Below are 21,263 nucleotides of genomic sequence, written 5' to 3'. Positions count from 1 at the left end.
TACAATATCGATCAATACAATTACAATTGGTACTCGGTAATGGCGAAGCCAATTCGAAATTGATATCATACCCTGGACAATTGGATTACTTTATTTGCACTCAAATTTAATTCATTTATAGCTTTTCCCATTACTCTATTTTTGATATATAAAGGTAACCCCAACAACAACTTGTTTTCAAGCTGACGGAGACCATTCTGCCCGTGATTTCCCGTTCCGTCCATTCCCAATTAACCCAAATGCAAAAGTGACCGGACCATAACACGGTCTTTTTGCCAACAAAAGAAGCACCCAAACCCAGAACTCCCCATACATGCAACTCCCTCGGTTGATATTGGAACGTTATAGAGGATCAATTTACTGGTCAACCATTTCCACATCCCCGTCCTCTCCCTTGCTCTGGTTGTCAACAGTCCGATCGACCACCAGCGTGCTCACTGCGCCAGTCGCATGCATGACCACCGGCGTCCGAGGGCTCTTTAATGGCTTTTCTTCTATAGCTTGTAGTTCTTCCTGATGCTCTGATTCCCCATTGGCATGTGGTACAGTTCCATTCAGTGTGCGCTGTCCTTTCTCGATCTCGGCTTCTCTGATGGCTTCCTTCGCCTTCTTTTCCTTGAACTGTTTATAGGTGGTCGTCTTGGGGATAACGTCGGAGAGGAATTCTAGATTATCGATTCGCGAAACCGCCGTAGCTATGAGAGTTATACATCAGTACACCGTATGATGCTGGAAAACGCCGTTTGCGACTGACCTAGATCTTTGTATTGGATGAGCTTTCGTGGTTTTCGTTCGGATTTGACGACATTATGCCCTTGTTCTGTGAGATATTGGATGAACATTTCCTAGGCCAGTCAGTGACGGGGATGGAGTAAAAGGCTGCGACAAGAGCATCACGCACTGTAGCCATCGCGATCACAAACGTAGCGTTGCTTGAGCATTGTACTATATCCTCGTCTAATTGGATGATTTTCTTTATCCGCGAAACTGCAGAACCAGTCAACCGGCGATATCCATTATGATGGGTGCATTCCGCGTACTAGGAAGAGCGCTCTGGCCGGTGATCTCATGGGAGTGCGCAGAGTCCGGAGTGGGCTTCTCCTTGGGAGGCATCGTGGGTCGCGTCGAGTGTAAATCTAGGATAGGGAAAGGGAAAGTTTTCTTGGATAATGCGAAAGGAAACGAAGTCGGTGCTGCAAGGTGTGAGTCTCAGCCGTTCCTGTGTTGATCTAGAAACCTGACAATTATTTGAAGTGGGTAGGACGTGTTAAGCAACTGAGCCTGGCGCGTGCGGCGTGGAAATCCATATAGCGCGTGGCGTCAGTGCCGATAAAATACGCATTTAGTTATCTAGTTTGACCTAACACCGCAGATCGACTACAACTGGCGAGCTGTTGTTATATTTTTGCTTTCTCTGAATTCTCCCAATCAATCTCCTTTATAGATAGTTTACAACACTTTTCATTGCTTCAAATTAAAATAATTGCATAGGAATTATCAGAATATTGTTCCTTTGTTCTGAACTGCCGAAAGGCGGGAAATCATTTAGCTTGCTCTCTCACGTGGCCACGCGGCTCTCCCTCGATAATGAAGCTACTATCAATCAATCAGTCGTCATACTCCGAGAGGAACAGCTCTACCACTTACTCTTCTCGGTTGCCTTTGACTATGCTCCCATCGCACATCCAGTCCATGGTATGAGCTCAATGCCTGACTCATCAACCTCCCCGCGTTCACCCTCAGTACTATCTGAGCGTCGGAATTGGAGGAGGCTATCAGGCTTATCCACGTCCTCGAGCGCCCGGCAACCAGCCAATGGTCACTCCTCCGCAATCACAGAAGAAATCAGCGAGATCAAACGATATGAAGATTTCACAACTATCGACTGGGTTCAGGATGCGGTGCACGAACAAGCGCGACGGAGAGCAAAGCGGCGAAATGGGTTTGGTTTCTGGGATCAAGAAGGCGCTTTTGGGTGGAGACGCAAAGTGCGCGAGTCCTACGATGCTGGGCAAGCTTGGCTAGTTATCACGATTGTTGGCGCCGTGATTGGGTTTATCTCGGCCTTCTTAAACATTATCACCGAGTGGTTGTCGGATATCAAGCTAGGCCATTGTACGACAGCATTCTACCTCAATGAATCATTCTGTTGCTGGGGCGCGGAGGGAGGTATGTCGCGACTGCTGCCTTACTGGCTAATGTGTTGGGGCTCACAAGTTCTTAGGTTGTCCCGAATGGAAGACGTGGACTTCTTGGTGGCTCTTGAATTATGTCATTTATATCTGCTATGCGGTACGCTATCCATGGTCCGGGATTTGCAGAGGTTGTTGCTAAGTCCCAGACAGATGCTATTTGCCTTGATTGCTGCGAGTCTAGTCAAATCGTTCGCCCCCTATGCCGCTGGTTCCGGTATCTCCGAAATAAAATGCATTATAGCTGGTTTTGTTATGAAAGGTTTCTTGGGTGCATGGACTCTTTTGATAAAGTCCACTGCGTTGCCGTTGGCCATCGCCTCCGGCCTCTCTGTGGGTAAAGAGGGTCCTAGTGTCCACTTTGCCGTTTGTGCGGGGAATGTCATCTCGCGGCTTTTCAGCAAATATAAACAGAGTGCTTCAAAGACTAGAGAGGTCTTGACAGCCACAGCCGCGGCTGGCGTGGCTGTCGCATTCGGCAGTCCCATTGGAGGAGTGCTTTTTTCCCTCGAGGTACGAACATATGGGTTTATTGCTCAGACCGGATACTGATTGTCTATAGGAAATGGCATCATATTTCCCACTTAAAACACTATGGCGCAGCTACTTTTGCGCCTTGGTAGCGATTGGCGTGTTGGCGGTTAGTACCCACCATGTAATCAACTGCCAAGTGCTAACATGTCCCAGGCGATGAACCCCTTCAGGACTGGACAGCTGGTTATGTTCCAGGTGCAATATGACCGTACTTGGCATTTTTTCGAGTTGATATTCTTCGTTTTCCTTGGTGTGTTTGGCGGATTGTACGGGGCCTTTGTGATCAAGTGGAACCTTAGAGTCCAAGCATTCCGCAAGAAATATCTCTCGCAACATGCTGTTATGGAATCGGTTATCCTTGCTGCGCTGACGGCGGTACTATGCTATCCCAACATGTTCTTGAAGATTAACATGACAGAGATGATGGAGATCCTGTTCCGGGAATGTGAAGGCGGTCATGACTACCATGGCCTTTGCGAGTAAGTAATTCCAAGGAGACCCACAGGCATTGCTTACCAGGTTAGGTCCAAAAACCGGTGGCCTTTGGTCGGGTCGCTCGCTATCGCGACAATTCTCCGCATATTTCTGGTCATCATATCCTATGGTTGCAAAGTACCTGCGGGAATTTTTGTACCATCCATGGCGATCGGAGCATCGTTTGGCCGTTTGGTTGGGGTCCTTGTCCAGGCGTTGCACGAACGGTTCCCTGAATCGGCGTTCTTCGCGGCCTGTGAACCGGATGTGCCATGTATTACTCCAGGAACCTATGCCTTCTTGGGCGCAGGGGCAGCCCTGAGTGGTATCATGCATTTGACCATCTCAGTCACGGTCATCATGTTTGAATTGACCGGAGCATTGACTTATATTCTTCCCACCATGGTACGCTCATCCCTATGGAACATCTTCCTTCTTATATGCAACTAACATGCCTGTCTTGTAGATCGTGGTTGGAGTCACAAAAGCCGTTAGTAGCCGCTTTGGAAATGGTGGTATCGCGGACCGAATGATCTGGTCCAATGGCTTTCCTTTCCTCGATAACAAGGAAGACCATGTCTTCAACGTCCCTGTGTCGCACGCGATGACGGCCGATCCTGTCACGCTTCCTGCATCCGATTTTCCTGTGCGTGAAGCAGAGCATCTTCTGAGCGATAATAAATTCCAAGGCTTCCCTATCGTCGACAACCGAACGAATAAGACACTTGTCGGATACATTGGCCGCACGGAACTACGGTACGCCATTGACCGTGCTAGAGCGGAAGGCATACTCGCCCCCAATGCCCGATGTGTGTTCACCAAAGAAGCTGCTGAAGCTTCAGTAGCACGCAGAGCATCTTCTTCATCACCACATCACTTAGCTCCTGATACATTTGATGCCATCCAACAGAGCGTCGGTTCCAGCTTCATAGACTTCAGCAGATACGCGGACCACACACCGCTAACAGTGCATCCGCGCCTGCCCCTGGAGACCGTGATCGAAATCTTCAAGAAGATTGGACCGCGCGTCATCCTCGTGGAGCACCGCGGTCGCTTAACCGGCCTCGTCACTGTCAAAGATTGTCTGAAGTACCAGTTCAAAGTCGAAGCCCAGGAACACGCACTTGCTGCGACCCAGGCTTCAGAAGGCCCACTGGGAGACCAGACAAGTGCCCGATCTGGCGACACGCTGGAGGAGCGGGTGTGGAACTTGATACAACGAGTCGGCTCCAAATTGCCCCGTTGGCGGCCAGCAAGTCGCGTCGCTTTGTCCGACCACCAGGAAGGAAGGGGCATCTCCAGCGGCACTGATGACGAAAACGATAGATTGATGGAACTAGAAGAACGGCCATAGTGATATCGCTGTCCATGTTCATATGTATATATAGATATAGAACCTGTATGATTCGAATCCTTATGAGTCCCAGAATAACCATACATATATGTCCTTGACATACTTAGAACTCCATCATACATCCAAACAGTCACATAAAGCCATTCAACCAATCTATTTTAACAATATACACATACTCTACAATAACCCTTCTCCCAACCCAACTAGCACAAAAAAACAAAAAAACAAGAAAGCAAGAAACCGAAAATCTAATTATCCCTCATCCCAACCAAAACACACCCACCTCCCATCATCCCAGCCCCAACCCACCAAAGCCCACCCACTTGCTCCCTGAAAACCAACATGCCCAGCATAGCCGTAACAAGGAAGTTCGCTGCCGTATTCGTAATCGACGCCTTCACCGTCGACGGCGCAGCCGTCAAGGCCCTCGTAAAAAGAGCCCACATAATCACATTACAGAGGACATTTAGACCCAGACAAGCCTGTTCCCACACTTAGTACACACACGCAGCAGTCAAACAATGAACGCCACCCCGGAAACCCAAGGGGGCCAATACTTAGATAAAGGGACGGAAGGGGACGGGAGAGAATCATACACCCCTAACCAACATCTCCAGGATCGGGTGATCGCCTGTTAGACTCAGGAAGGCGAGGAGAGATTTCGAGAAGGTGGTTGTTTGCGTATCGGTTGTCCTGGGGTTTTTGTTAGATTCTCTTATCTTTCTTACTGGTTATTGTTGGGGGGGGGGGGGGGGGGGGGTTTAAGTTATGTGGTAATGGGAAAACGTACAGTTTCGCGAAGAGGCCGTTAAGGGCGGCGAATGCGCCGCTTGCTAGGGCTAGGATTACCCAGCGGGAGTGTGTAGACATTTTCTTTATTTTCTTTATCTGGCCCTGTTATATACCGGGGGGTTTAGTTGGTGGCGTTTGATTAGGTTAAGGGAAATGTTTGTACTCCGTTGACGGATGGTTGATATGGCGAGTGAGTGTAGCTGTTTCTTGGCGGGTTTCGCCAAGTATTTGGGGTACTTGGGATATAGGGTTGGTTTGTATGTGTATACGGTTTTGGGTTTACTTTTTTTGAATTGCTACTGATGTATTAGAATAGATATTTGATAGCGCTTCACTTCCTATTAGTCATTGGAAAATTATGGGCTTTAGGGGGCTTTGGTCCCTATGAAGCCTCTCATTTAGATCCGAATAATGGTCTTGCGTACTCCGTACACAGTATGACAAGCAATCGCAGCATAGACACGTTATACTCTTAATGTCTCGGGGTCTGTCAACCACAATAGGTGGCCATAGCCTAGGTACTTTCAAAACATTCTTTATTAGACCCCGTCGATGACTATGGTCCCTGGTCATTTCGACGGCCCAATATACTGCAGGAACTTCAATTGTTAGCAACAAACAGTAAACAGAGTAGGTCTCGTCGACCGAATACCAAAATCGCTATTCGCTAGTTATGTATAGTAACCCATCTAGTCTATACTATATTTTAAGGCGATAGTCGTTCAACCCGCCATTTATACGAGTCACTCTGCGAGTCATGCACCCTCACATACCGGAAGCGATCATGCAGTCGACTGCGCCGTCCCTGCCAGAACTCTACCGACTCCGGTACCAGACGCACGCCGCCCCAAAACGGAGGTAATGGGATCTCCTCCGTATTGGCAAACCTCTCCTCCATTTCCCGTACTCGCTTCTCTAGCAGCGCCCGGCCGTCATCGATATCCGTTTCATCCACGTCACCCGGAATAGCCTGGGGACACACATCCTGCGCGAGGCTCTTCCGCCGCCGCTCGATCAGACTGTCTGGCTCTGCGGACCAGAGCACCTTGCTCTGCCAGCTGGCCCAGCCGCCGATCTGGCTACCCCGTTCGCGGGTCCGCCAGTACAGTTCACTCTCTTCGCGGCTAAGGGGTTCAATGAGACCTTCGACACGCACCTGCCGTTCAACAGTTCCCCAGCTGAATGTGAGGGCTGCCCATTTGTTGCCTTGTGGCATTCCATCGTCCTCTGCGCCGGGCTCGGGCATAGCACCCAGAACGCTGTCTCCATCTGCTTGAGTACCAAAGACCTGTGCGCCCTTCCCTTGCCGACTGCCCCAGTTGCTGTAGACTACCCAGCCTCGCTCGTCCAGCTCCTTCAGATATACAACGCGCGCGCTCACCCGGCCAGAGGGCAAAGACGCCGTAGCCAACGTACATGTCTCCGGGGCTGACGATGCAGACAATCGCGGGTCGCGGAACCAGGTATTGAATTGATGGAGCGGATTGGTGGGGTGCATCTGGGAGACAGTGAGCGGTGGGTTGGTCACGAACTGATGCGCGCGAGCGGGGTGGGAGACGATCTGTTTCTCGGTAACGGAGTTGGGCGTGGAGGTCTCCGATCGAAGGGCCTCCGCGACAAGTCGGGCGACATTGGCAGGTGTAGCGGTTTCCGGCTTGTGGGGAGGCGTTGCTTGGTCATTAGGGGTTGATACTTGGATGTCACCCGGTGCAACTGGCAAATGTGGGGATGTGTCAGTAGCTATGTTTGTAGAACTGTGGTTACGCCGGTCAAATTTGGACGAGTAGAACCTACAGATTAGCTTTCTGGGGTGTTTCCCATGGTCATCTCCAGGGCTGGCGAGGTGGTCTGAATTCATGGCGGATAGGTGTCGCGGGGTTGGGTGGTGGCACTGAGCGAACTGTATGCGCCGGAGAGAGAAGTTAGTCGAAGACGACAGCCAAAGAGGACGCATAGGCTGTCCTCTACCGGCGAAGAAGTAATTGGAATTGAGTGAACGAGGAGTCAAAAAGGAGGAGGGTTGAAGTGTGACCGTTGCATGGTTGAATGACTTAATCTGTTCCGCGGGGTTGGCCGATAAACGCCGATAACCAAGTCCGTCGCCGTCCCAGAACAGGTTTTCTACTTAAGTTGAAAGCAAACACAATACTCGGTTCATAGGTCTAATATTGATTATCCAAAACTGTCCTGTGTACAGCACAGAAGTCTTAAGATTCAAAAAGAATTGCAGCCAGGATTCCCCTGACTGGAGAGTTGGGAGTGTCTATGGAACATATAAGAAATGGTAAATAACCCTGAAACCAAACATAACCCCTTTTTTACATGAACGCCATATCCGCTCGCTGAATGCAAACCATAAACAGAATGTAGTGCAAAATGTACACCAAATGGGCATGGTATTGCCTCCCAAATGCCAATGCAGAGATCAAATGGGCTGGAAACAGCCAAAGACAGGGATCCAGCCCTGAGAACATATTAAAAACGAATACTCTTTTATCCCTTTTCGATATAAAACGGCAAATTTAGTCCCGCTTGAATCGAGAAGGTGGAAGGCAACGGTTCATCAGTGGATGACGCGAGCGCCTACAGGGCAGCGGCGACCGCGGCACCGCCACCGACAAGATCCACAATCTTGCTGGCGACAGCGGTCGGGTATCCACGAGACAGCATCTCTTGCACAATACGAGAGGCGTTCTCTCGCTCGTTGGCCATGAGGAAGGCACGAGTCATGGCCTCGTAAGTGCTAGGCTCACGCTTGTCCACACCAATGGTATCATAGATGGCCTTGGCTTTGCTCACGTTGCCCTCAGTGGCCCACCCTTGAATAAGAGTGTTGGCAATGTAGGCAGTCATATCAACCCTACGCTGGGCCATATCCTTCACAATGTCCTCAGTTTGTGCAACCTGGTGGTTGGCCACCATGGCCTCGAGGAGGGCCTGGTACAGGCATGGTTGGAGCCGCACTTTGCTGTTTGAGACGACTGAGTTGAAAACCTCCTGAGCAGCCTTCATGTCATGCATCACACAGCCATGGGCATGGATGAGGGATGCATAGTGCACGGCCTCGGGCTGCTGTCCGGCGGCTTTGATGGTCTCGAGTACTTTCTCCGCAGCCTTCATATCTACCGGCTCTAGAGAGGCGTGTGCGTCGATGAGCAGCTTGTAAGTGTGCATGGTGGGCTGGATATTACGGCTGAGCATGCGCTCATAATACGCCAGAACCTTGCTGCGGTCGCGCTTGGTGTTCAGGAAGTACTGAATCATGGAATTGTAGGGAGCTGGGCGAGGCTTGTAGTTGGGCATCGACTCCATCTCCTCAAACATCTCCTCAGCGAACCGTTCATCGCTGACTCGGCAAAGGGCATTCACAATTGTTCCGTAGGTAACACTGGTGGGACGCACACCCTGGGCACGCATCTCGGCGAAGTACAAGAGACAATCGTCAATACGACGGGCTTTGCCAAGCTTTCCGATCAAGGCGTTGTACAAGAACGAGGTAGGCTCAACTCCTTCAGCGACCGCACGGTGGAAGATCTTCACAGCTTCGGTGGCCTCGTCGAAGGTCTTAGTCGATTCCTTGAGCGTAGTGATATAAAGACCGAAGGTGTTGGCGGACGGAGCGGAGCCGAGTTCAGAAAGTTCCTGGTGATATTTGGAGGCGAGACTGCGATCATTAAGGGTAAGACAGGAGGCTACCATGGCGTCAAGAATTGACACCCAACCGTACTTGACAGCGTGATACTGGTGCAGGAGCGGGACGTCGCGGCGAGCCATGCTCAGGATTTCATGGACCAGATCGTTGCGATGACACTTGGCGGCAGCGGTGATCAGTTTGGCATAGGTGATGTAGCGAGGATGACGGCCAGAGCGGCGCATGTTCCGGAGCCGAGCCAAAGCATCGTTGAGGTGGGACTCAGGGCGACCGCTGGTGCTTTCCAACTGTTCGGCAATCATCGCAGACCCTTTGAAATCGGTGGCATAGGCGTACGGATCGAATGAGTCTTCGCTGGGCGCAGAGGTCATCGTCGACATCTCAGAGACCGGAGAGTGGCGATCGGACATGAACGAAGAAGGGCTGGAAGTGAGCCCAAGGTGGTCGTGCCATCTCCTTACCATGTCAGGACGGCTGTTGAATAGCTTCCCGACCGCCTGGTCGACGACGCGAGTGGTGTACGGATCCATTTGAAGCCTGGTAGCCAAGGCAATGTCAAGCATGTGAGAAAAGCGAATCGGGTGGGCAACATCCAAAGACGCGGAGCTGTTGACGAGCATGCCGGCCTGGACCTGGAGAGCAAGGGATAGGTCGCGGGGGTTGAGCTGTTGGATGGCAATAGGACCGAGGCTGGCGACAGCGTGGTCAGCGACCGGAGAGACCAGTCCGCCGTTCTCGACCATTGACCAAAGGAGAGTCATGACAGTTTTGGGTGAGAGGACGGCAGCAGTCTGAATAAGTACGCGACCGATGAGATGAAGACTTTCATTGATCTGCTCCCGGACAGAGTTGAGTAGATAAGGGTTCTCGATCGAAGCGTTGCGGACCCGTCCAAACATATTACGGGCCTCGATCAAGGCTTCTTCGATCTGACCACTCTTCAATAAGGCCACCGAATACATTGCCGTCGGCTGAACCATGTCCGGTGTTGTCTGACCCACAGTGCTTAGCATCACCCACAGAGGCCTAGCCGCCGACACGTTGCCTTGACGCACGTACAATGCCAGCATCGAGATAGCAGGAGCATGACGTTTTGCGGTATCAGTAGGCAGGCAATCGTATGCTTCGGAAGCCGTTTTGAGGTTACCGGCATCCGCCGCGGCGATGCAGATTTCGGCCATGGCATGATCCAGGGCCCCATCGCGCAACCGGGTCTTAGCTTGACTCAACGCCTTATCGTGCTCACCCGATTTTAAGGAGTGCGAAACAAGGCCATCTCGAACGATCACGGTTTCAACAGCATCTTTCCGAATTTCTCGATTTTCTGTCACCTCATCGAAAGAGGCCCGGATCCGCTCCAAAAAGCGCAAAGCCTCCTTCTCCTTACCACACGATAGATACGCTTTGACCAACGCAGCGTACACCTGGCCATCCAGACGCTGAACGATGCTGAACGTACCATTATCGTCTGAAATTGCGAGAGCCTTATACTCGTTGTAGCACTCGACAGCGCTCTGCAGATCTCCAGTAGAGGCGAAAGCATCGATCATCGACGGGAAAATAGAGGCATGCGGTGTAACTTTCTGGGTTTCCATGTGGGCATAGATGCGGATCATATTCTCAACTTGGCCCTCCGTCGCACATGCGATAATCAGGCGGCTGTACGTGTCTAACGAGAAGACGACATCGGTGTGTCTTGTCGTGGCAGTGTCAAATAGTTTCATAGCGATACCGAGTGAATGATCTTCGTCGAGAATGGCTCGCTCCAACTCGCTCGAGTGGAGCATGAACTTGCCAGGCTCTTCCATTCCTCCGTAACGGATCCGGTCCTGCTCGAGCGATTTCTTGGACTTCAGGGCATCGTGTGCGCGCTCCACAAATAGCTGGACGAGGGTCCGATACGTCTGCTCGTCGGGAATTACCCTACGACGGAGCATATCAGAATAAACATCCAGTGCCTTCGGGATCGCCTGAGCGGTGTCGCCATGAAGATGCACAGCCGATTCCAGCAGGGCATTGTAAGCACCGACCGTGGGAGTCAAGCCATCCCGTAACAGTGCTTCGAAAGCACTCGGGATCTCAGTGTACTTCTTTGTTAAAGCCAGCTGGATAATCTGATCGGAAGCGATACGAGCTTGTTCCGTGGAGACATCCTCGATGGCAGCCACGTCCGCTGGTAGTTCAGGAAATGCCTCCGTGGCCGAGTTATCCTTTGCTTCGGATGCCTCCTCAGCTTGGGCTTGCTCTTCTTGTATCTGAATCTCTCGAGCTACCGCCTCCTCCACCTGAGCGCTGACATCGGCATTGGCAGAGGCCTTAGTGATATGTGGCGAGTCAAAGTTATGGGAATTCGAGCCATCCTCCTTGGACTTTGCTGCTTCTTCCGGCGTCGACGGTTTCCAGCCCAATTTCCGCTTCACCTGAAACTGTTTCCAATCACTATCATCGCCAGTCTGCTGAGCGTGTTGCCACGCGGCATAATACGCCGCGAGACCTAAGTCCCCCGAGCCCGAGCCGCCCTGGCTGGCTTTAGCGCCAGCACCGGAAGAACTTGGTTGGAATACATTTTGCAAGGCACTCCGTGAGACCTTTGCCGGTTGATTGGCGAGCTGATTGAATGTGGCGGAGGACGCGTAGGAAGACTGCGACGCCGCAACTACCGACTGAGCATAGCCATGAGTGAAGGCTTTGGTGAAACTCTGACGTGCGAGATGGCTAAACGGTTTGAAGACCATTTATCTGGCAGGAGTCCTCTTCAGCGAGAAGAGGCAATGCTGGTTCCAATGTTAGTCACGCGACCATTCTTTTAGTTCCGCCTTGCCGGCTTCTGGTGATGTGTTATCTGGTTCATACCTTGCAATCAAAATAATAGTAAGGATGCAGGTTCATTTGACGACAGCTGGCCGTCAAAGGAACGCGCTGGTATATACAAGGGAATTGATACGAGGGAAGGAAAAATTCTTCTCGTTAAGATGTCGAAAAATATGACAGATCGGACAAGAGGGAATGGATGGATATTTGAGAGAAGGCGAGAATAATCGTTGACCAATCCTAAAGCAGATTAGTGCCGATCCCGCTACTTGACCCCTTTGAGGATACTGATGGATTCAATAGGTTAGTGTAGTGCTAGAGCTGATCGTACCTTTGGGGAACGAATCGTCTTAGATGGAATTCTAAGGAATAACCCTCGGGTATGTATCTACACGACGCAGGGGGCAGACAATCCTACATTTAAAAGACCCAGACAGGAACCAGCGGGAGGGTAAAAGGAATATGGCTATGCTTGTTCTAAACATGTCCGATGCGAACTAGAAAACACGAGAAAATAAAATTCAAAAAAATTCAAAAAAAGTACTCCATACCACAACTCGACCTCCGTCATTCCCTCGTTGCCTAAGGCTATTTCCACAGGTCAGGTGGCCCTAGAACCCCGGGATAAGAAGCCGTCAGGGGACTTGACCCAATCGGCGGGCCGTTCACACTGGGGCCATAGGAAGATTCAGGAGCGGGAATTCTTAAGTTCCTGATGTCTGGCCAAGCGTGACTCACCGCGTCCCGGCTCATTTTCTTTAGACCCTCCTCCGGAGTTTGGCGTCTTAAGCCCCGAGTGGGACTGGATCCTAAGCTCCGGATATCCGAAGACCGAGCGACCGACGGAGATGCCTGAGGCGATATTTTTTATTGTGCTTGAATGGCTAGGGTTTTTGCCCATGGTTATACAAGCACTAGTTCGAGAACAAACAAAAGGTATTAGTAAACTGCCAACATTGAGTTTTTTTTTCTTCCCTCTTAGGAGTGATGGAGAACGGTAGAATTAACTTTTCCTTTCATCTCCATCGCGGTACGTAATTGCAGTCTCAGTCATGCTATTCGACGAAAGGGATAAACTCCCATGCAGAAGAGGCCACTTGTCCTTCTTTAGCGCCAATGGTTTTGTTTGAATCCTTGCCTAGCCAGTACTTCTTGACTTGTTTTCCGAATATATTTGTTGAATATAAGTACGGGGGTAACGGGGGACGGAGAACAGTACCAAAGAGTATCCATACACCTGATCAAATTGTCCGACGGGAAATTGCCGATATGTCATACGATGGGTCAGAGCATCAACAGTTACCCTACGGAGTAACAAACGAGGCTTCAACACTTGCTCTCGGCGGCTCACTGCCACCAATAATAGCGGGCAGAATCTGACAACCTAGTATTAAATAGCATGATGATGGAACGATCGATGAGGGGTGTAACTTCGCTTGAAGATTTGTTGCTGTTAGTGACTGAGAGGGAAACTCTCTTAGTCAGCGGCGTCACATCAAAGCTCAAGCCACAAACACCTGTCTCAGCCACAATATATATCAGCTGCAGCCACAACATGGAAATCAATCGGCGGAGCGATAATACGAGCTCTGGAAAGCTTCCTTCTCAAACGAATAACTAATCTCTCTACACAAATAATCATAATATAATCGTATTGTTTGCTTCGTGCGCTGGTGAATCTTCTGAGGGTCAAACTTCTCTATCCTATCTTCGGTGACGATTCGAGGCGGGGCACTTTTGACCGATTCGGGAAGCAAACGACATAGGTACTAGATTACTACATGGGACCGGGGTACCTCACTGTGTTGTCGATAACGCTGATCTCTCGCCTACGTTCGCCCTTTACAGTTTGATTTTTCCCGGATTGGTGCGTACAATTCTAGCGCAACCGATACGCTATTCAAAATCGCACAACAGGTTCTCCTGGGACGTATATGGAGTAATAACTGACTATTGAGATTCAGTGAAGTAATCGCCAGATCCAGTTCGACTAACCAGTCCGTTTGATTTTCCGTAACAAAAGAGATCCTCCTGGTCGAACAATCGCCGGCCGCCCTCATGTCCTATCCGCCATCCGGGAGCACCGCCTTGTCCGCCCCGGGCAAGGTCCTTCTTACCGGTGGTTACCTCGTTTTAGACCGCAATTACACGGGGACGGTAATCGCACTTGATGCCAGGATCCACGTTATCGTTCAGCAATTGAGAAGAGGTCATCGACGTGGTGCATCATTCAGCTCAGTGAAAGGGGGTTTCGATACGGAGACAGTCGAGGATGGAAGTGCTGTGGACGACAAGGATAAAGAAGACGTAGTGGTTGTACGTTCGCCGCAATTTGTCAATGCTGTGTGGGAGTACGGTATACAGCGTTGCGAGAATGGAGGCGGAATCAAAGTGATCCAGAAGAACGAGGGGTAAGAGTGTGTTCTCGACCCCTACTGCTCCAGAACTAAAGGATTCCAGGCGTACCAATCCGTTCGTCGAGACTTCTCTCAACTACGCTCTCACCTATATCAGCTATGTGGCCGACTCGAAGGACTTTGGATCCCTCTCCGTGACAATCCTGGCTGACACTGATTACTACTCCGAAACCGCCTTTTCTAGGGCTTCCGAGTCCCCTGGAAGATTCGTAAACTTCGGTGTTCCCCTCCATGAGGCTCACAAGACAGGACTAGGTTCCTCTGCAGCTCTAGTAACCGCCCTGGTATCGTCACTGGTCATTCACCGCACCCTACAGCCGGACGACCTTGGAGCTGCTCGTGACAAGCTTCATAACTTGGCACAGGCTGCTCACTGTGCCGCTCAGGGTAAAGTGGGATCTGGATTTGATGTGGCTGCTGCTATCTATGGCTCTTGCCTATATCGTCGATTCTCCCCAAGCATTTTAGAATCCGTCGGCGACGCCGGTTCACCTGGATTTGAAGAGCGGCTGTTCGCAGTTGTGGAGGACGCCGACCCTAAACACCCGTGGGATACAGAGTGCCTGGATTTCGGGATGCGCCTTCCTCGAGGTATGCAGATGGTCCTGTGCGACGTCGAGTGCGGCTCGAATTCCCCTTCCATGGTCAAGAAAGTGCTCGAATGGCGAAAACAAAACCAGCAGGAAGCCGATCTTCTGTGGGCTGCCCTCCAGTCGAACAACGAACGGCTCTGCCTTCAGCTCAAGCAGCTAGCTCAGAGTCCTGACCAAGAATCGCTCGAAGACTTCAATGATGTCCGCAACCTCATCCAGCGCTCCCGCAATCACCTTCGGAGCATGACCCGCAAGGCGGGAGTACCCATTGAGCCGCGTGTACAGACGGAACTGCTTGATGCAGTGTCAGCCATTGACGGAGTGATTGGAGGTGTGGTTCCTGGCGCGGGAGGTTATGATGCGATTGCTGTCTTGATCCGCGATGACCAGGAGGTGCTTAGAAAGTTAAATGAGCTCTTTGAGAACTGGGAGAGTAAGGTGGAGGACGACTTCGGTGGCAAGATCGGGACTGTCCGGCTCCTCGGTGTGCGTCACGGCTCAGATGGAGTCAAAAACGAGCTTCTCGACCAGTATGCCGGCTGGCTTTGAGTCGACAGCTCTATCCACATGCTCGCCATGCACAACTACTAACCTAAGTAGATACGACATTCGAGAGGTACCGTCTAAGTTGACAAAAAATGGTTATCTGACCCAGCATACATTACACCTGATCTCAGCGCTAGTATCTATTCTCTGCTTTCTTCCCTTCTATCCCCTCTGTTAGCCCAAGCATTCCGTTACGAGCGATGCCAGTGATGAAAAGCATTTCTAATCTAAGCACGATCATGACCATTGCATCTAAGATAGCATATACAAGATTGATAATGCAAAAAATGCTAGTAGACGTCCTGTGAAACGAGGCTGTCCAACCCCCGTTCAATTCATGAATTTTTTAGAAAAAAAAAAAAAAAAAAACACAGAGAACTTGAAACCCAACCAATTCTACTTTCAACTAGAGTCAATGTTAAGATAATCGCAACTGTATGTACAAAGCCAAAACCAAGCAAAACACGAACTATACACCCCAAGTCCGACACAAAAACCACGACTATCTGCCAACGCCTCTAAAAGACAAGGACAGAAACAGAAGAATATGAATAAGGAAGAGGCTATAGCAAAAAAAAAAAAAACTAATAGCTCCACAAACCCGGAATCCCACTCCCCAGACTCACCTACGTATATCTTAAGCCCGAACTTCGGTGCTAAAACCTCGCCCCCGGACAATTACCCAAACCCCGAGAACAGCATATAATAAACCTATTCTACACAGCCAAGTAGTGCTCAATGAACCCAACCCTACCAAATCATATACCTCGTTTAACCATCCTCTTTACCTTCGGACAAAGGCGCCCTCACACCCACTACTAATCATCGATATGCGTTCTGCTCCCTTCAACCCGAACTTCTACTATAACCGTCGTCTCCAGCCCCGATTCGGCCGCGGGGGTATCGGGGGATTGATCAAGGTTGCTCTTGTCGGGACTTGTATTTGGGTTGTTTCGAAGAAGGTGGTTATGAGGTAAGGAATCTGAGTGTTATTGGCGTGGCTTTTTTGGGATGTGCTGATGATCTGGTTGGTTTTCTAGTTCTGGTCCTGGGGGTATTAAGAGTACATCTCACTAGGGTTCTGGTTTGGGGGGGGGGGGGGAGTTAAGATCTGATTTCTCAAGGAGGGTGGTGTGACTTTGATCGTGTCTTTGGATTTGGTATATATCCTTGCCAATCTTTATTATTATCTTTCTGGCTCGATGTAGAATAGGCCATAGTTGCCAAAGCTAGAGATGTCTTGTATAATCATAAGAACAGTTGATGGCGTTGGGCACGTAACCGACCCGAAGGTCATCATAACTACTACATAAAACATAACATTGTATTTGACACAATAATCCAAATGTATGTGCAAACATACTACATATCCATCGCATAAAAACATCCCCTGATATCATGGGTATCCGGCAAAAGCAAGTATAGGGAGTCCCGAAACGCCTTCATAGTACATATTTTTTTTGAAGTTTATGGTTCTGTTCAGTATAGAACAGTGAGTTGATGAATCTCACACCATCATATAATACCCTTATAGTTGACTGGGCAGGTAGGACGAGTATTCCTGCGAGTCCTGCGGGGCATGTTCGGCGATTCGCTCCTCGACTTTCTCGTTGTTGTCGAGGATGCCGTACTCGGCTGCCTTGGCCTCGATTTCATCGTCGGAGAGCTTGGGGAGTTCTTTCGCCGCGCGCACATAGCTCATATTCTCCACGTAGCCCTTGGCGAAGATCAGGTCGATCTCTTCCAGGCTACGACCTGCCGTTTCTGGGTAGAACAGCCAGATGATGGGAATGAAGACCGCGTTCCATGCAGCGAAGAACAGGTATGTGCCCCAGCCGATATGCTCCACCATAACAGGGGTGATCATGACCACTGTAAAGTTAAACAACCAGTTGTTGCATGTGGAAATGGCATTGGCCTTGGCTCGGGTCTTGATAGGGGAGAGTTCAGCAGGATAGAGCCATGGTAAGGGCAGCCAAGTGGCTCCGAAGAAACACATGTACAGGAAAAAGCCGAAGACGGCTCCCTTTGCACTTTGTTTATCGCCAGGAATAAGACAGGCGAATACAATGATCATTGCTGCGCACTGCCCGTAACTGCCTCCCAGGAACAATTTACGGCGGCCAATCTTTTCGATGAAGAACCATGAGAACGTCGCGAAGATGGCGTAGCAGATCATGTTGATACCGCCGATCAGGAGCGCAAAGTTATGCGACTGACCAATAGACTGCTCAAGCAAGACTGGGAGATAATAGATGACAGCGTTGCAGCCAGAGATCTGCTGGAACATCTGCGACGACGAACCCACGAGCATGCGGCGCAGATGCTGGGATGGTCCACCAGTAAGCAGATCGCTGAACTTGGCTTTCGTGGCTCCCGAACTGTCTCATGGTAAGCTTCAAGGGCCAGGAACAAATCATAGAAGAGGAAGGCTTACGCTCGGACGGAATCGAGAATCAGATTCTTTTCTGTTTGGGTGTGACGATCTTCGATCTCAGTGCCAGCTAGCGCGGCGAGCACCCGCTCGCCTTCGGCGACTTTGTCGTGGGCGATGAGATAGCGAGGTGATTCGGGTAGGTAGAACATGCCGACAATAATAATGATTCCGAAGACGACCTGGAACGCGATCGGAAATCTCCATACCAGGTCTTGTGGTCCGTAGTGTGCACCATAATCGATCCAGTATGCAATAGCTGTACCTATTGCGATGATACCACCTTCGATGCAGATAAGAAGTCCTCGGTTGCTGGTCTTGGAACATTCAGCTTGATATGTGGGGATTGTTGAAGTGTTCATTCCATTCCCAATGCCAGTAATGACTCGACCGAAGATGAATTGAAGAAGGGGAAGAGAGCCGGGCATAGCAGACACCTGAATAACGACACCGACAATCATAATAGTGGCACCAGAGATAACCATCCACCGGCGACCCGTCCGGTCTCCAAATAGCAATGCGAGGATTGCACCGAAGAGACAACCTACACTGGAGGATTAGCTTATTCGAACGAAGAAGCGCATTGTTAGGGTCGCATTGGCCACTTACCGACTTCATAGACTGCAGTTACAGTAGCCTGCATTGTGTTGTCGTCCTTGGTTGCCGTGAACATGTCGTTGAAGGCCGGGTCTGAGATGATGCCCGACATCACACCCTCTACAGCCGTGGTCAGCGTAGCTTCCCCTAGATATATGCAAAGAGTAGAGGCTCACGATCATATCCGAAAAGCAAGAACCCCATTGTTGCAATGGTAGACACTGTCAGGGACAGTTTCCGCCCTGACATCCCCGCATAGGTGGGAGGCGCCATAGTGAGAATACTATACTACGTTGAAAGCACAATGCGCAATATCAGGGGTAGAGCAGGAATTAAATTGATATAATATTAGAAAGAAACTGGACTGAGAAAGAAAACTTATGTACAGGACAATAGGATCAGACGGTTTTTAAGCAAGGAACGGCTCCAGGTCGACGACAATCGTCGACGGGAGATACTGCGTGTGGTAACCTGTGGCGTCACATACCCCAATGTGGGAGGAAGACCCTATGGGGAGAATGGTTTCCACCTCCACAGTGATAGAGACCGTGGGCAGTACTGTCCTTTGACATCATTCCAGAATTCTCTGACTGGAGGAAGTAATGCAGGGCCACTTGGAAACACCATAGAGTGTAGAATCAGAGGTAGAGGTGGACCTGTCCCCAGCGCGGTGGAAGGGCAATGATGTAATACCCGTTGTTTAATTCCACCACACAGTCACGAGTCGTCCCCACTGATGGAGACAACATGTGTGAAAATTCTTTTGCTCGTCGTCCAAACGTTGCATGGGTACTTGGGCGACGTCAAGTTTATCAAACCAGAACTAGTCACTATCATTGGTCGTAATGCAAGCCAAGTGAAAGCTTATGCCCACAATCTTCGGGAGCCCGAAACCCATCATCAAGAAACAGAATATCTACGGTCGTTTTCCGACCACCAGTGCTGGTCTTGATCAAAAGATTCTTGGTCAAAAGATCCCTCGGCGTGAATTGTGTTAAACGGCTTTATTTCACATGTTTGTGAATAAGCCGGCAGGGACGCGTTGGCGTGTTGTGCATAACAGGATCGCAGCGACAGTGGAACCCTGGCGATCCTCTGCACGACTGGCGCCCCAGGTCTGGACATGGAAAACACAAACTGGATGCGTCATTACTACAGGTTTTTCTCGCACTAAATCACTGATGGACTTACATCAAGCCAATGGTACACTCTTGCGCTCTTATACTCAGTGCTAAAGTGCATCCAATTATCCTCAGAGTGGTCCTGGCAGGTGGGTAATGTCAAGTCGATATTCAGCGTCATGCCCTCGGAGGTCGCGGGTTTGTGCTCGCACTCCGTAAGTACCACACTCTCTTGTCCACCACAGCCGCTTTTTTCTGAAAGGTGATCATCATCTTCACCCAACCTATAGGGCGGCAAAGTGGGCACAAAGTCTTCTGCCGCTTCATATAAGAGTCTCCTCTTGAAAGGTCCAAGGCAAGAAACAAGACCATCTTTTCGGAGGTACTGAACGTTCTCCGAAATATAGATTTGTAAGCCATGGAACCTCGTGTTGGCCAGCTCGGCAAAAGACACAGTCACAGGTAATATATGACAGAGAGGAGCGCCTCTTCTCGACATCAGGATGTCACATCGGAGCAAGCGCTTCCAGGCCCGAGCAATGTAAACCGGCTCTGCATCCTCCACGAAATCCTCTGCCGGACAGTGGATGGCAGCGATCGGCATGTTCTGGATGATGCTATGCCTGAAATGCCCCGGGAGTTCTAGACAGGCTCGGACATTGTATTGAACATGGCTCCGCCGTACATTAACAGACTCTGGCAGCTGAGGGGACAATATCATTTCGAAGTCGTAAGTATAGGTACCGGGATTCAATAGCTGATACTCTGGCGCGGCTGTACTTTTGCATTTCGAACATAACTTGTTCGTGATGGTGCCCCACAATCCGCATTTTTGGCGCGATGTATTGCATTCCGTGATACCCGTTTCCAACATTCCTAGATTTTCTTGATCGGCATGGTATTGGGGTGCAGTCCCTGAGATATCCGGACCGAACACCGTCAGCGTACGATCTGCGATGGTCTTCGAATCATAAAGACCTACATCCTGTTAGACAATTCTCTCGCACATTTGTCGTAGAGCAGTTTGTTTAACCGCATCTTGGATTCCTTACCATGAGGCCAGTGTACATGAGAAACTCCGCTAAAATTGACGGTCAATTTCTTCACCATTAACGTCTCCTTGATCTTCAATTCACAAGAACCCCTCAGGACAGCGGATTTATGTGTGTATGTAGGTATGAACACCGCGGGCTCAGTGAGATTGATAGTGAGCTCAGGCTCCCTGGACTTAGTCCGGGTTATATAGTCAGGGGCGTGTAGCGACGGCTGTAGCATTATTATGAGGTGAGAGTGAAGTGAGAATTCTTGAATCAATGAAAATCAAATCATCTAGGCGGACATCGTCTGTAAATAGTTGTAGGCGTGGCAGTCCAGCTTGCAGCTTAAAAAAACAATGGTCCATGTTGGGAGCTTGGGCATATGACCCAACCAAATCTAGACCCAGGCCAGGATACTTTAGATTGCATCAAAAGATATCTGCCGCGGAGACTCTGCATATCAGAGCCAAGAATCGCATGATAGCATATGGGAAGGCCCACTTGACTTCAATTGCAGTGTAGACGTTTAGTCGGCTCGGGTACCACGGCTAAGGGATCTTAAACGGGCACATCGCTTTCGACCCAAGGTATGATAGGCAACTGACCTCAATTGCAATCAAATGATTCGATACCTTAATAATTTCTGTGTCCATTTCATTGGGACAAACTGTCTACTTTGCTATTGTCAACGCGTCCCTCAGTTGGGGTG

General features: G+C 50.0%; 6 protein-coding genes across 6 annotated transcripts; 2 read left to right on the top strand and 4 right to left on the bottom strand.

The window, feature by feature from the left end:
• Window positions 1-122: 122 nt before the first annotated feature.
• BDV37DRAFT_250446 (histone-fold domain-containing protein) lies at window positions 123-1,237 on the bottom strand. The gene is made up of 4 exons (XM_032082184.1): window positions 1,041-1,237; window positions 902-987; window positions 755-845; window positions 123-695 (listed from the first exon to the last, which is right to left on the bottom strand). Exons 1-4 carry the CDS (start codon window positions 1,111-1,113, stop codon window positions 358-360), a joined length of 588 nt encoding a protein of 195 aa, XP_031940707.1. The 5' UTR covers window positions 1,114-1,237; the 3' UTR covers window positions 123-357.
• Window positions 1,238-1,706: 469 nt separating this feature from the next.
• BDV37DRAFT_272156 (chloride channel protein) lies at window positions 1,707-5,024 on the top strand (the record flags this gene model as incomplete). The annotated part of the gene is made up of 7 exons (XM_032084826.1): window positions 1,707-2,169; window positions 2,225-2,292; window positions 2,346-2,705; window positions 2,880-3,205; window positions 3,251-3,605; window positions 3,667-4,469; window positions 4,784-5,024. 7 exons carry the CDS (start codon window positions 1,707-1,709, stop codon window positions 5,022-5,024), a joined length of 2,616 nt encoding a protein of 871 aa, XP_031940706.1.
• On the bottom strand, window positions 4,888-5,461 carry BDV37DRAFT_250440 (uncharacterized protein). Its single transcript, XM_032082183.1, has 2 exons — window positions 5,345-5,461; window positions 4,888-5,247 (listed from the first exon to the last, which is right to left on the bottom strand). The coding sequence occupies exons 1-2, from the start codon at window positions 5,422-5,424 to the stop codon at window positions 5,145-5,147; spliced, it is 183 nt and encodes a 60-aa protein (XP_031940705.1). The 5' UTR covers window positions 5,425-5,461; the 3' UTR covers window positions 4,888-5,144.
• A 591-nt stretch (window positions 5,462-6,052) lies between these two features.
• On the bottom strand, window positions 6,053-11,733 carry BDV37DRAFT_272154 (uncharacterized protein; the record flags this gene model as incomplete). The annotated part of the gene is made up of 3 exons (XM_032084825.1): window positions 6,053-7,136; window positions 7,934-10,024; window positions 10,058-11,733. 3 exons carry the CDS (start codon window positions 11,731-11,733, stop codon window positions 6,053-6,055), a joined length of 4,851 nt encoding a protein of 1,616 aa, XP_031940704.1.
• A 1,739-nt stretch (window positions 11,734-13,472) lies between these two features.
• erg8 (phosphomevalonate kinase) lies at window positions 13,473-15,640 on the top strand. The gene is made up of 3 exons (XM_032078864.1): window positions 13,473-13,676; window positions 13,789-14,220; window positions 14,270-15,640. Exons 2-3 carry the CDS (start codon window positions 13,868-13,870, stop codon window positions 15,366-15,368), a joined length of 1,452 nt encoding a protein of 483 aa, XP_031940703.1. The 5' UTR covers window positions 13,473-13,676; window positions 13,789-13,867; the 3' UTR covers window positions 15,369-15,640.
• Window positions 15,641-16,893: 1,253 nt separating this feature from the next.
• Window positions 16,894-20,792, bottom strand: BDV37DRAFT_272150 (uncharacterized protein; the record flags this gene model as incomplete). Its single annotated transcript, XM_032084824.1, has 6 exons — window positions 16,894-17,746; window positions 17,803-18,343; window positions 18,409-18,543; window positions 19,271-19,358; window positions 19,588-20,495; window positions 20,570-20,792. The coding sequence occupies 6 exons, from the start codon at window positions 20,790-20,792 to the stop codon at window positions 16,894-16,896; spliced, it is 2,748 nt and encodes a 915-aa protein (XP_031940702.1).
• Between the last annotated feature and the right edge of the window lie 471 nt (window positions 20,793-21,263).

Source organism: Aspergillus pseudonomiae (genome assembly GCF_009193645.1).
Source record: "Aspergillus pseudonomiae strain CBS 119388 unplaced genomic scaffold BDV37scaffold_40, whole genome shotgun sequence".
NCBI lineage: Eukaryota > Fungi > Ascomycota > Eurotiomycetes > Eurotiales > Aspergillaceae > Aspergillus > Aspergillus pseudonomiae.
Note: the sequence above shows the minus strand (reverse complement) of the source record. Positions and strands in the feature narration are given on the sequence as shown.

Bases quoted from the DNA above. Each gene is read 5' to 3' on its own strand.
- BDV37DRAFT_250446 (XM_032082184.1), bottom strand. From the start codon at position 1,113: ATGCCTCCCAAGGAGAAGCCCACTCCGGACTCTGCGCACTCCCATGAG. The intron at 846-901 runs GTGCGTGATGCT...TGACTGGCCTAG, and splicing joins TTGTGATCGCGATGGCTACA to GAAATGTTCATCCAATATCT. The intron at 696-754 runs GTCAGTCGCAAA...TAACTCTCATAG, and splicing joins CATCCAATACAAAGATCTAG to CTACGGCGGTTTCGCGAATC.
- BDV37DRAFT_250440 (XM_032082183.1), bottom strand. From the start codon at position 5,424: ATGTCTACACACTCCCGCTGGGTAATCCTAGCCCTAGCAAGCGGCGCA. The intron at 5,248-5,344 runs GTACGTTTTCCC...CAAAAACCCCAG, and splicing joins AACGGCCTCTTCGCGAAACT to GACAACCGATACGCAAACAA.
- erg8 (XM_032078864.1), top strand. From the start codon at position 13,868: ATGTCCTATCCGCCATCCGGGAGCACCGCCTTGTCCGCCCCGGGCAAG. The intron at 14,221-14,269 runs GTAAGAGTGTGT...AAAGGATTCCAG, and splicing joins GTGATCCAGAAGAACGAGGG to GCGTACCAATCCGTTCGTCG.